The 14,399-nt window shown below is 44.4% G+C and overlaps 1 protein-coding gene across 1 annotated transcript in view; it reads left to right on the forward strand.

The window, feature by feature from the left end:
- The window catches only part of VGLL4 (vestigial like family member 4), a 176,710-nt gene that overhangs the window by 30,879 nt on the left and 131,432 nt on the right, over nucleotides 1-14,399 (forward strand). The window contains exon 2 of the mRNA XM_040359329.1: nucleotides 11,019-11,095. Coding sequence (XP_040215263.1) covers nucleotides 11,032-11,095 — 64 coding nt within the window. The 5' untranslated portion in view covers nucleotides 11,019-11,031. The remainder of the gene's footprint in view (nucleotides 1-11,018; nucleotides 11,096-14,399) is intronic.

The raw sequence follows: 14,399 nt of genomic DNA on the forward strand, positions 1-14,399 counted from the left end.
AGCCAGAAAACGCACCCCGACCCGATGAGCTTGCACGCATAAGGAAACGCATATGTGAGTAGCGCCCGCATATGTAAACGGTATTCAAACCACACATGTGAGGTATTTAGTCCTAGACCTCTGTAACTCAAAACATGCAACCTGTAGAATTTTTAAGCGTCGCCTACGGAGATTTTAAAGTCGCCATTCCACGAGTGGACGCAATTTTGAAGCGTGACATGTTGGGTATCGATTTACTCGGCGTAACATTATCTTTCATAATATAAAAAAAATGGGCTAACTTTAGCACATGCGATCGGGCACCTAGATTTTGTTGAGCCCCGAATTAGTCAAAATAGTTGCACCTTGTTTGGGACCCCTGAGAGCAAAACTAACAGTCACAATGATTTATTACAAACGTTTTGTTATATTAACTACTGTTCTGACTCTTCCACTTATTAAAATGTGAAGTCCTAGGTAAGAGCAGACACCCCAAGATGCCTGCTATTATGTTTATTATAAAAAGGGTACTGTTTCTGACCTCTGGCCCCTGCCTTTAGGAGGTTGGACCACCAGGCAAAAGGCTCAAGACAAAAGTCGCTTGGCTCTAATAAAAGTACAAAGGCTTAATGGATATTGCCTTGCACATATTAAACAAACTCATAAGTGGCAAACAGTAAACCATAGTGAAGAATAACTCGCCACCCCTTCCCATATGAAAACGGTGCACCTTTGACTGCCCTTCCTCTGTGCACCCCCACTGCGCCAGCCGGTAATTGAGGCTGTGGCTTTGCGACCCAAGCTTCCTTCTGTGAAGGCCGCAAAGCCGTGGCCTCAATTACCAGAATTGGCGCGAGCCCGCCGCGATTGTGCACGGAGACACAGGATAATCAAACAAAAGAGTGTAATCACTAAGGCTGCATTCACACTATAACGCGGCGTATTTTGCCCCGATTTGTAAACTTTTTTTTATTTTTATTTTTTACAAAACGTTCACATTGATGTCTATGCCGAACGCCGCCTGAAAAAAAGGGTCCGGGACTTGTTTTCAGGCGGCAGGCGTACGGCGTTTCGGCGCGAGATGTGAACCATCTCATAGACATCAATGTAAATTCACCCCTCCAGCGGCACGAGCGTCGGGCGTAAATACGCCTAGGTGTGAATGCAGCCTAAGTGGCTGTATGGGTACAGGTTGTGAGGTATCCGTACTGCTTAGATGTGCACCTAGGCAGCGCCAACACCCCTATCTTCATCTTTATTTACTCTTTATCTGCCTCCTTTTAGGGGACAGACACAGGAGGGCAGCAGCCTATCATTTACAGTCCCAGCGCAGGTTATCACTATATTATTTATAATGCACATAAGCCTAATCTTCTACAGCCATTTTTTCCCAACTGCGGTCCCAGGCACTTGGTTTCTTTCATGGCCTGTATTTGATAAGGTAAGGTTCCCAGTTTAACAATGGTTGATAGAAGTAACCACAGGCAATGACTCAATGTTTGCATATTTCAGTGTTATGATCACTGCAATCTTCTATAAACATTCCTGGATACTTTTCAATTGATAGTAAAAATAGCGGGCTGTATCCAATGATCTACAGTCTGCATTGGCAGCTTTATTCTCTGCAATCTGGGCATGGGAAACATTGGCTGTTGTAATACAGTGGTGTGGATTATAGGTCATCCATACATCATAACACCAAGCTATGTTGAGGTAGTACCTACAAAGTGGGCTGCTTGATGTCATATACAATCTGCATTGGTTCAATTTCATGATCTGGATATAGGGAATATATGAGCTGCTCATATAGTTTAGAGGGCATGTAGATCATAGGTTATCCATAACATGGAACGCCTTCCTTCACCACCAAACTTTGGGAGGGAGGTTTTATAGCGTATACAAGGGAATGCGAGATCCCATCACTAAGGCTGCTTTCACATTGGGCAGCAGAGGTGCGGTGACGGTATAGCCGCGCGCATTTTTAGCGCCGCTATACCGTTGTATTTACCGCGATATTCGGGCTCTAGCGGTGAGGTTTTAACCCCCGCTAGCGGCCGAAAAAGGGTTATTACCGCCCGCATTGCGGGCGGTATTACCACGGTTTCCCATTGATTTCAATGGGAAGGCGCAGTATAGGAGCGCTAAACACCCCGCTCCTATACCGCTCCAAAGATGCGGCTAGCAGGACTTTTAGAGCGGTCCTGCTACTGCACTGCTTCAGTGTGAAAGCCTTCAGGCTTTCACATTGCAGCCTGCAGGGCATGATTTTTTCATGCGGTATAGCAGCACTATTTTTAGTGCTGTACCGCATGAAAAATGCCTCAATGTGAAAGGGGTCTAAGGGAGTTAAGGAGGAGGCGGAATCCTTATGTGTAGAACTCCAAAGCGATGAAACTAAGGGAAAAGTATTACTGGTAGTATGCTATTGGCCCCCTAACCTGATGGTGGGAGAGGGACCTCCTATCACAATTTGGACTAGCAGAAAGGATGGGAATTTGTTATCCTAATGGGGATTTTAATTATCCAGACAGACTAGGTAGAAGGAACTGCACATTCATCTAAGGCCTCATTCACACGGACGGACCATTCAGGTCCGCCTGTCAGTTTTGACGGCGGACCTAAACGGCCGCTTAATGCATCCCTATGGAGCGTCGGATGTCAGCGCAGACATGTCCGCTGACATCCAACCCGATCCAATGTCCGTTTTCATCAGATCGCTCCATAGGAGACAGCGGTACCCGACAAGCCCCTCCCCGCTCAGTGAGCAGAGAGGAGCTTGTCATCCGTCGGCTCAGCAGGGATCTGCGGACAGATCTCCCGCTGAGCTGGCGGACTCCATATCAACGGAGTCCGCCTCGTGTGAATGTGGCCTAAGGCTTGCCAGTTCCTAAATGTCTTGCAGGACGATTTCTTTGGTCAGATGGTAGATGCACCAACTAGAAACAAACTAGACCTACTGATTACCAACAAAACAGACCTGATCATGGATGTGGAAATGAGGGGCAATTTAGAAAACGGTGATCACAGGTCAACTAGCTTCAGTATAAATCGCAGAAATGGGAAACCTAAGGGGAATTCAAAGACACTGAATTTCAAGAGCCAACTTCCCTAAACCACGAACCTTACTAGAAGCTTTAAATTGGGATGAAACCTTAGGAACAAAACACGGAGGATAGATGGGTCTGCTTTAATGGCATCTTAAGGGCATTGGCCAGTACATCCCATTGGGATATTTAAAAGGACGAACTTAAAGTGTAAGTAAACCCTTCTTTTGTTTTCAGCCAAGGAAGCTGCCATCTTGGCCTCTGTTTAATCTGCAACTGCCATAATGCTGCACATGTGATCCATTATGACACCGGTCATTGGATGGTTTGACAGTTTGGTTGAGAGCACAACCAATGTGACAGCTAGCATTTCCGGCATGCCGGGAATGTTAACTGTTTTTTGAAACTATAAAATAGAAGGGTTTACTTCCGCTTTAAGTTAAGCGAGTTAAGTCCTGGATGGGATAACTCCAATGTAAAAAATGCATATAAAAAGCACAGGAGGAGGCCTTCAAAAAATACAAGGCTTATGGATCATCAGCATTCAGACTTTACAAAGAATGCAACAAGAAATGTAAGGCCCCTTTCACATGTGCGGACCGTATGGCGCTTTTTCATCCATCCGTTTGCGGATGAAAAAGGGACATACATTGGTCCCTATGTGATTGCGGGTGTCAGCGGATAAACATCTGCTGACATCCGTATTCACCCGCCTCCGCAAAGATTTGATTTTGCGGACGGAAGAAAACCCTATTTTTTTCTTCCGTCTGCGGATCGGATGAACGCGGACACGCGGTCCGTGTTCATCCGATCCCTCATTGGGGAGAGCGGAGAAAAGACAGGGCGGTCCCTGCCCTGTGCGGGGACCGCCCTGTCAGCCGCCAGCTCAGCGGGGATATACGGCGCGATCCCCGCTGAGCTTGCGGACACACGGAGGCGGATCATTACTGATCCGCCCCGTGTGAAAGGGCCCTAAGGGTGCAATTAGGGCGGCTAAGATGGAATAAGCACATGGCGGAGGAGAGCAAAAAAAATCAAAAGAATTTCTTTTAAGGACAGACCATATTGGGCCCCATAAAGAATGAAGGAAATATGGTTACAAAGGCTGGGGAGATGATGATAGTATTGAGTTCTTTTACTCAGTCTTCACAAGTGAATCTGTATTCATACCTGCATTGTTTATCCTCATAGCACAGGAAGCACCCTCATGGCTAACAGATGACAGAATTTAGAAATGGACTTGGGAAAACTCCACATTAATAAGTTGCCGGGACCAGATGGCTTGCACCAGAGGGGAACTCGGTCAAGTAATTGCCAGACCATTGTTCCTAATTTTTACTGACAGTCTACTAACTGGAATGGTACCAGCTTATTGGAGAAAAGCCAATGTAGCACCAGTATGTAAAAAAAAGGGCCAAAATGCATTCCTGGAAATTAGACCAGTTAGCCTAACGTCAATAGTATGCAAGCTCGTGGAGGAGATAAAGGACTATATGCAAGATTTTAGTAATGAAAATGGTATTCGCAGTAATCTGCATGGATTCATGAAGAATCGTTCTTGCCAAACCAATCTGAGTAGGTGAGCTGCCATCTAGATAAAGGAAGGCCTGTAGACGTAGTGTATCTGATTTTTGCAAAGGCATTCGACACAGTTCCCCATAAATGTTTACTGTACAAAGTTGGGTCCATTGGCATGGCCCATAGGGTGAATACATGAATCGAAAACGGGCTACAAGGGCGCGTTCAGAACATGTTGATAAATGGGGGGGCTGGGGGTGGTACTTGGAATGGGCAGGGGTGGAAAGTGGGCTCCCTGTCACTCAAAACAAGGAGAGAGGAAAGGACTTTTTATTTAGACAGGTTTTTATCTGGAAGTCTGTTAATTTTCACTGAACAATAAGAGGATTACTCGGAGCTGGATTAACTCTGTGTGGCAAGACTGGGCACAGATGATACTCTTATACTCTACATTGTGACATAAAAAAAATAAAAATTGGGGTTTACATCCACTTTAACTTGGATCGAAGCACCAGTAAGGGAGCTGACCTGTTTCCTCTGCGCTTCTTCCGCGTTCGCGGCTCTGGCGATGTGAGTGACTGGAGCCGCAGTGACGTCATGCGTGCGTGAGTCTTCGTTTTGTCTGGCAAGGAGCTCTGAATTTCTGGCAGCATCCGCCGGACCTTTTAGATTGCATGTGCTGCTGAAGTCGGCAGCTGCAAGCACTGTGCAGGTTTAGGAAATATTCATGTTTAAAAAAAAATGTGCAAGGGGAGTATACAACTGCTTTTAAATGGAGAACTTTTAGATGGGGTATTTTTTCTAGTAAAAAAAAGGTAAAATATAACAAATCGTGTGGGTTTTTTTTTTTTTCCAATTGATTTTTAGCCACCCTGGTTGGAAGCAATGTCATTTTGTGGATTAGTATTTTGGAGCTTGGAACTACAAAACACTTGTTACAATTGCTGTATTTTTTTGACTGAGGACCTGTAGGCTATGAAATGGTTAACAGGCTTTTAGCTCTTTTTGCTTTTGTCTCAGTGAATATTGAGCAGTTGGGATCTTTCATGATGGTTCCTAATCTTGTAACAATACCTGTTCTAGCCGTCTGTGGTCAGTACAATTGTACAGACTTAATCCCCATCACACAACGTCACAGGTGCAGTTCTTGTTCAGCCAGAAAAAAATGCTGCTTTGCATTTCCAAACTGTGAATTGGGACTTGTATAAAAATGCTGGATGTTCCGCGTCACTTTTATATCAACTCCAGGAAACCGACACCACCTCTCTTGCAGTTCGGCTGCATCTACATTGCAAAGGTTAACTGTTTCTGTCAAGGGGATTTGGAAAATCGGACCTACCTGATCCTCTGCTTCTGTGCTCATAGACCAGTCCCCCTAGCTGCTTCTACCCTCTGCTCATAGACCAATCCCCCTAGCCGCTTCTACCCTCTGCTCCTGTGCTCATAGACCAGTCCCCCCTAGCCACTTCTACCCTCTGCTCCTGTGCTCATAGACCAGTCCCCCCTAGCCACTTCTACCCTCTTCTCCTGTGCTCAGACCAATCCCCCTAGCCGCTTGTATCCCTCTGCTCCTGTGCTCATAGACCAATCCCCCTAGCTGCTTCTACCCTCTGCTCCTGTGCTCAGACCAATCCCCCCTAGCTGCTTCTACCCTCTGCTCCTGTGCTCATAGACCAGTCCCCCTAGCCACTTTTACCCTCTGCTCCAGCAGGATGAGGTCCCCTGACGTCCTCCAAGACCAATGCAGGTTCCATAGCACTGCATTAAATGTGAGGCCATGGAGGAGCAAAAGGTCTGGTAAGGAAAATAACTTTTCCTGTACCTAGTCTTGTAGTGTTACTAAACCCAGGACCCTGCAGTCACTATATCTGGTTTCCCACAGTACATGGAAATGTAATCATTTAAAGCGGGTTCCGGGCATAATTTTTTTTTTTTTTTTTTTCCAAGCTAAAATGAATCACATTGGTCCCTAAAACATATTAATGGCTCCCCAATCATTCCAGAAATCATTGCAAACACTTGCCTTATATCCTCCAGCTCATGTTGTGGCCGAATCCATCATGTGTGGGCATGTGAGGCCCAGTTCCTTTTTTCTTACTAGTTTTCAGAGAGGTGCATGCTGGGCTTTTTTATTTATTTTTTAGGCACAGTAATGCTCAGACTCCTGGGAAATGAGTGTCCTCATTTCCCAGGAGTCAATGGGGTCTTGGGATAGGAAGTTGAACCGCCTAGGACCAGGAACTAGGCAGATTACAAAATATGCCTAGTAACAGCCAGATAGAAGTGAGTTTTTTTTTTTACACATTAAAGGCAAGCTGTTAATAGAAAGTTCATTTTTAGGGTGTAACTCCGCTTTAAGTAAATATAAACTGATGATGCATTTTTTTCACCAGCAGCATATTGCAGTCTTGTGACTTCTATCAGTGTCTGGTTAAAGCTTGTGGGAGGAGTTTTCATTCTCTGTCCTGAGGCTGCAGACCCCTGACCCTCTGTCTGAACAGAGCTGATTGGCCCTGTATTGATCAGATGCGCTCTGCCAAGAAGAAAACGCTCTGCTTGGTGTATTGCTAGCTTGTTCCCTAGCCTCTGTTCCACCAGTAGATGGTTTGGGGACTTTGGATGAAGGGGAGGATCAGAAGACAGGATCAAACAGCCTTTTTACACAATGCAGGATTAACCCCTTAGGTTCCACAGTGAGTAAAACCATTATGCATTACTACATACAGACTGATTTTACTTTTGTGGGTTTTGTAACACTTTAGGCCAGCCATAGGTGGATCAAATCTCAGCCGGTTCAGCAGCAACCGGCTAAAATTCTATCCATTTGGGTAGGCTGGTCATACTGAAGTCAATCCATCGATCAACATATTTTGCATGTGATGACTACCGGCAGCTATAGCCTCTAAGAGTGATTGTTGCTCTCTGATGGCAGGGAAGGCAGAAAGCAACTATATAGCAGAGGGGGAGGGGTTTCCCCTTCAACACGGACACTGTTGATGGGGGGGGGGGGGGGCTTCCGATGGCGGCAGAAAATGTTATCCTATATAGTTTGCTTAAAGCGGAGGTTCGGACGATTTTTTTTTTTTATAAAGTCAGCAGCTACAAATACGGCAGCTGCTGACCTTTAAAAAAAGCACACTTGCGTGTCCAGCGCGCCCGTGATGTCAGCAGCCGAGGCTGAGCAATCGCTCGTTTCTCGGCTGCTTCCGCCGCCATCCTCGGTGAGGGAATCGGGAAGTGAAGCTGACGGCATCACTCCCCGATTCCCTACTGCTCATGCACGAGGATCGCGGCGCGCCATCAGTGTTTCCCAGAAGACAGCGGGGGAGTGACGTCACAGGCTGGGTTCCCCGCAGGGATCAGACCCGGCAGTGGTGCAAATACCTGTCTCAAACAGGTATCTGCACCCCCCTGAAAGGTGCCAAATGTGTCACGGAAGGGGGGGGGGAATCAAAAAAAGCGGAGGTTCACTGTTTGTGCGAATTGCTTGTTTAAAGCGGAGGTTCACACAAACTGTGTGAACTGTGGCTATTGAATTCTAATCTGATCCGACGCTCCCAATATTTTGATCATAATTAATTTATTCTAGAAATATGCCACTATTTTGTATTAAAGGGTTCATGCAGACTGGCAACAAACACTTCTCCTGAAATGCAAAAATGTGAATGGTTGCATGTGAAACGCAGCAAAATGCCACATTTCACCTACTTTGCCTGCAGTGCGATCGCCTCCCAATAGAAAGTGCTGAATCCAATTTCCTTCCATAGTGCAGTGTGGGGGGTGCAGCTGACCTGCTTTTTATTCTTATGGAATCTGCTGACCTGCATTTCAAACGCAGGAAAATCATGCCTAAAGTCCTTTGAGAATTCTTTATTGGAGTCATACTTTAAAGTGCTTCTTTGTCTGGCACAAGAAGCACTTGCAGAAATCGATTGTTTAAAAAATGACCCCCAATAAAAATGGATTCTTGTTCTTATTTTCTGCCTTGACTGCTAACACTCTACTGAATGAATGGACGTAGACTTGCTATGTGAACTCTTCTTCTGAAGTGGAATTTAAGCCCAGGTTCACTCAGTGCGATTGACAGTTTAAAATTGTATGACAAGTCGCACCCCATTGCTGGCAGTCAAACCTTTCAAATTGTTGTGACCCTGAAAGGTTCCTGCACTTTTTATTTTTTATTGTAGCTTGCATTGACTTCTGTTAGATGAAGTTGCAAGCTGCAATAAAATAGGAGATCCAAATCGCACTGATCGGGAACCTTTAAAATTGCTCTGAAGCGGCACAATTTCAAAGCCACACTGGTGTGAACCAGGGCTAAAGCTGAAGGGTGAGCAAAAGTAGCAGGACGCGATCGAGTTACTTCTCATGATGGGCTCCATTGGTGGTTGCTGCTTTCTTGGAAAAAATATTACTTGCAGTGCACAGCCTCTGACAGGATTGACAAGTTCTGAGGAGAAACTGACAGTCGGGATCACAGCAGGTCGCTCCTTGTGTAACTTCTCCATTTACTAAGCATCTTGTATCTTCAAACACAAGGCCGTCTGTGATTTGGCCAGGGAGCGCATGGATGTTACAATCTTCCCCTTGTCTGATCACAACTTTGTTTTTGTTTTTTTATATTCTTTTCAAAGGGCATTTTCTGAATGGAGGCCCCACCCCCAAATACAGCTTTCTTTTGGTGGTATTTGATCATATTTTTTTTTTAACAAAAATAGAGCGACAATTTAAAAAAAAAACACTATTTTTTACTTTTTGCTATAATAAATATCCAATTTTTTTTTTACTTTTTTTTTTTTTCTGTTTAGTCCGATGTGTATTCTTCTACGTATTTCTGGTAAAAAAAAATCGCAATAAGCGTATAGTGATTGGTTTGTGCAAACTTTAAAGCGCCTACAAAATGGGGCATAGAATTTTTTATATATATATATATATATATATATATATATATATATATATATATATATATATATATATATATATATATATATATATATATATATATATATATATATATATATATATATATATATATATATATATATATATATATATATATATATATATATATATATATATATATTCTTACTAGTAATGGCAGCGATCTGTCAGGACTGCGACTATTATGGCGGACACATCGGACACTTTTGACACATTTTTGGAACCATTCACATTTTATACTTCGAACAGTGCTATAAATATGCACTAATTACTGTATAAATGTGACTGGCAGGGAAGGGGTTAACACTAGGGGGCGATCAAGGGGTTAAATGTGTACCCTGGGAGTGATTCTTACTGTGGGGGGAGGGGACTGACTGGGGGAGGCGACCGATGGTTGTCCCTATGTACAAGGGACACACCACCGGTCTCCTCTCCCTGACAGGAGGTGGATCTGTGTTTACACACAGAGATCCATGTCCCTGGCTCTGTGACTGCCAATCGCGGGGTGCCTGGCGGACATCGCGGCACCTGAGTGACAGCCTGAGTGCCAGCGGCTGTATATAGACGGCCTCCCGGCATTTTAGAGCGACCTTGTGTCTGTAAAGTCGATGGGCGGACGGGAAGTGGTTAAAGTACAACTAAAGGCAAACATTTTTTCTTTTTTAAGTTTTGGGTAGTGGAGAGGGGCTCCAATCCCTCTCCACTACCATTTTTTTTTTGTTGTTGCTGTCTGTGCCCCTGTTATGGAGATTCACCCTCCCTTTTTTTTTTTTTTTTTTTTTTTTTCCTGCTTACCATTATCATTGATGGTAAAACCCCCACATTTTGGGTTGTCCCCATAAAATTAATGGGAAATCTTCCAATGGGTACACTGGTTCTGGGGAGCTGGGCGAAGAGATTCCTTCTTAATTTTGCAGAGATTTCCCCTCGCTTCCGGTTTGACTATGGGACAGGAAGTGAAGCTAAATCTCAGCAATGGAAAATATGGCAAAATTCTGATGGGTTATAACCCTCCATTGCTCTATCCAAAAAGAAAGTGTGTGTTTTCTCTGGTGTGGAGAAAGCCTCCTGAAGGGGCGAGCAGGAGTGTCAGGATGCCCACTAACACACAGCTCCTTTCTCTATCTGCAAAGTAGAGAGTGTCCTGACTTGCCTGCTCGCCCCCTCAAGAGGCTTTCTCCACACCAGGCTACTCTTGTTTTTGTTCCTGAGATGGATTATGGGAATTGTAGTGTGCATGGCCTTTTCCAAATGGAAGTGAAGGAGATCATGGAGGCTGACGAGGCAGAAAAATACAGTAAACCATTTTTGGGGTCATGGAGTAGTGGGGGGTGTAGGATAAATATTTGTCTTTTAGCCCCTAAAGGAGGCCTAACACAAGAGAGCCAGAGGAACTTGAGTCCAAATGAGATTATTTAACCTTTCTGTCTAGCCTCAGATGGTTGCTGAATAATTTCGTTGTATTTTTGTATGTATTGGTGACATTTTACATCATGCTGTATGGAAACTTTAACTTCATTTAATGTTCATTTACAGGGTCTTCCTGGGAATGGAGACTCCATTGGACGTACTGTCAAGAGCGGCATCCTTGGTACATGCAGATGATAAAAAGCGTGAGTAGCAACATTGACCAGCATGCAGTCATTTTATTATGATGTTTGACTTTTCCCCAATCTTTTGGTATCGTGTAGGTGTACAACTTCTGCCAGGTTGCGTCCAAATGGTCGCAAGTTACACACTTTAAAGTAATTGTTAAGGTCTGTCCCTTTGTTAAAGTCATACTTGCCTGCTCTGTGCAAGGGTTATGCACAGAGCAGCCCGATCCTCCTTTTTCTGGGGTTCCGTGGAGGCACTCCTGGCTCCTCCTCTTCGAGTGCCACCACAGAAAGCCGCTTTTTATGGGGGCTCCAGTGTGGGCATGCTCAAGAGTCCTGCTGCTGCATCCACTGACACACAGCAGGACTCGGCCTGAAGGGGACATATGTTCAACAACATGCCAAAGGTGGAGGCTTCTTCCAGATTTTTCTTCCTGGGAGTGAAGAATTATGGGATGTGCAGGGACATGGGGCCAAGGACTTGTGTTGGCCACTGGAAATGAAAGCCCTTGTGTAGGTCACAGGTGTCCAGATTCATGGCTTGCATAGTGCTCGGTGGGGGGGGGGATTGTGAAAAATGCTGGTAAGGGCTAGATTAAAGCAAACTTGGTTTATCACGCTAACATGACCTGTCTATAGTCGTAGAAAAATAAAGTGCAGAGTTTGTTGCTCTCTCCCAGGCATTTTTCCCCCAGATACATTTAAGTCATGAACCAACCATGAGGCACTAATTTGGTGGTATGGACAGAATGTCCCTCTCTATATTTGGAATGCAGGTCTTTGATGTACTGACTAATTTGAAGTATTCCCTCGTATCTTCCTAACTCCCTATACATAGGCTTGTTGGTGTCTTTATGGGATGTTCATGTAGCCAATCGTTTTTTACGCGAATGTTGAAGACCTGGGAACCGTCTATTCTGGGAAGATCGGTTCCCTTGAATGCGCTCTGCCAGCTCCACACCTTCTCTGCATTAGCTCATTTCTTTCATATATTGGAGATCTGCTTTGGCTATTATGCTGATCAAGATTTGAACTTGCAAGTGAGATCCCTTTCTTGCTTTTGCAATCACTGTATCCTGAACTGCGTCCTGATGAAGCCCAATGGCAAAACGTGTTGATGCATTCGGGTTCTCATCATATAAGTATATGTGTGATGTGTTTTTTTATATTTGCACTGTCCTTTTAGTTCATGTATGTCTTTTTTTTTTTTTTCTATTATATTTTTATATGCATCTTTAATTGTTTACTGTGCTGCTGAAGTCTGAATAGGGTTCACTTTTTGGTGTCCCCTGTTTTTCTCTTTTTTTTTTTTTTTTTATCACCTGTCTATAGTCGTTCATCCATTGAAAGCTTTTTGGACCTTTTTTAGTGGCCTTTCAGTGCAAGTCATGGCTTCTATGTATTGGGCTCCTATATAATGAATTCCTCACATACTCCCAGCATTCTGTAATGTGTTCTCACATAGCCTGTGCATATTTATATATTGGGTTCCCAAGGCCGTTACTAGATTTGTTTAAAACAAACTTTATTTTTTTTTTCACGGCTGCACCTATGTCAATAACACCTGAACTTTCTGCTGACTTGTTTGCAGAGTCTGCTGTTTGCACACCTTTTACAAACGGCATCACTCTTTCTGCAGACAAAATATTCTGGCAGCTGGAGCATTGTTTGTACTGTTAGAGGGGTTTATATGCAAAGGCCTTCGTTAACTGGCTTACAGCGTATTGACTTCAATTTGACCTTCACCCTCTTTCCCGAAATTCTTCAGAGCTTCACATGCATGCAGCAGGAAAATGTATTGACTTAAATTGGCTTGCTAGCATCGGATTGGATCATTTTTTTTTGCCTACAGAACTGCCTTAATTTTTCATGGCATAGCTTCAACAAGATGTTGGAAACATTCCTCAGATTTTGGTCCATATTGACATATCACGCCCTTGCTGCAGATTTGTTGGCTGTGCATCTGTGATGCTAATCTTCCATTCCACCACATCCCAAAGGTGCTCTATTGGATTGGGATCTGGTGACTGTGGAGGCCATTGGAATACTGTGAACTTGTCCTGTTCAAGAAACCAGTGGTGAGATGATTTGAGCTTTGTGACATGGTGCATTATCCTGCTGGAAGTGGCCAAGATGGGTACATTCAGGGCCGATCCGCCCTATAGGCTCACTATGCAAACCGCTTGGGGCCCCCTAAATTACTAGAGGCCCCGCTTGGTGGGAAGTCATTATTGGCCCCTCACATTGTACTTTCTGCTATGAAATGCATCCAATTGTCAAATTTCTTCAATTTGGGACAATATTTATTCTGCTACATATTTTTGGCAAAACAAATCACGATAATCGTTTGACTGGTTTGCGCAAGTTATAGCGTCTATAAACAATGGGATATTTTTTTCCTAGTAATGGTGGCGATCAGCAACTTGTAGTAGGACTGCGATATTGCAGCGGACTGTCGGGATACTAACCTGTCACTTTTGACATTGTGGAAACCAGTGACGCTAAAACTGTGATCACTTATAAAAATATGCGCTGTCACTGTGCTAAGGACACTGGCTGTAAAGGAGTTAAACATCAGGGGCGATCAAAGGGTTGACTGTATGCCTAATCTGTGTTTCCCACTGTGCTTTTACTAGAAGGCTGCTTGGCACGAACATGGGATCAATGCCCTTCTTACTGATAGAATGGCGATCTGCCTTGTTTACATAGAGAGCCAGAATGGCGGTCTGCCTGCCTAGTGATCTGTGGGTGCTGGCGGACATCGAGTCCACAGTACCCGCAGATCGGCTCCCGCTGTGTCTAATCACGGCGGGAGCGGGTTGACGCAGGCATGCACACCCCAATCGCAGAAGTGTCGGATCACGTACTAGGTACATTATCCGGCACAGAGCGACTGCCCCACCGCAGTAAATCTGCAGTGGGTGGTCAGGAACTGTTTGGTATTGACGGTAATGACTCAAATCATGTGTCCACTAAAAATACACTGTACTTTTTTTTTTCTTAGAGGAGCTTCATTCCCTATGTTCTGTTACTTGTGTACATATGTTTTCGGTCACTTCCTACCTTTTTATCCTTAACAGTCACATGGGCAGCGAATCCAGCATTTTGCTGTACTTTGCCATGTACCAGGGCCCAAGCCGCCAGCCTTGCATCTTCGGGAGCTTGCTGTCTTTCTGTTATTTTATTTTTTTTTTGCATCCGGCCCTCTGGTGATGTTGTGCCAGGTCCTTCCTCCTCCAGCGCTGTGAAGCTGATGTTCCCCTGGGATATGCGACATGGAAATCCCAGGAGAACATGGACCTTGGGTTCCATGCCAGTCTTG

The sequence above is a fragment of the Rana temporaria genome, chromosome 7 (genome assembly GCF_905171775.1).
Source record: "Rana temporaria chromosome 7, aRanTem1.1, whole genome shotgun sequence".
In the NCBI taxonomy this organism is placed as follows: domain Eukaryota; kingdom Metazoa; phylum Chordata; class Amphibia; order Anura; family Ranidae; genus Rana; species Rana temporaria.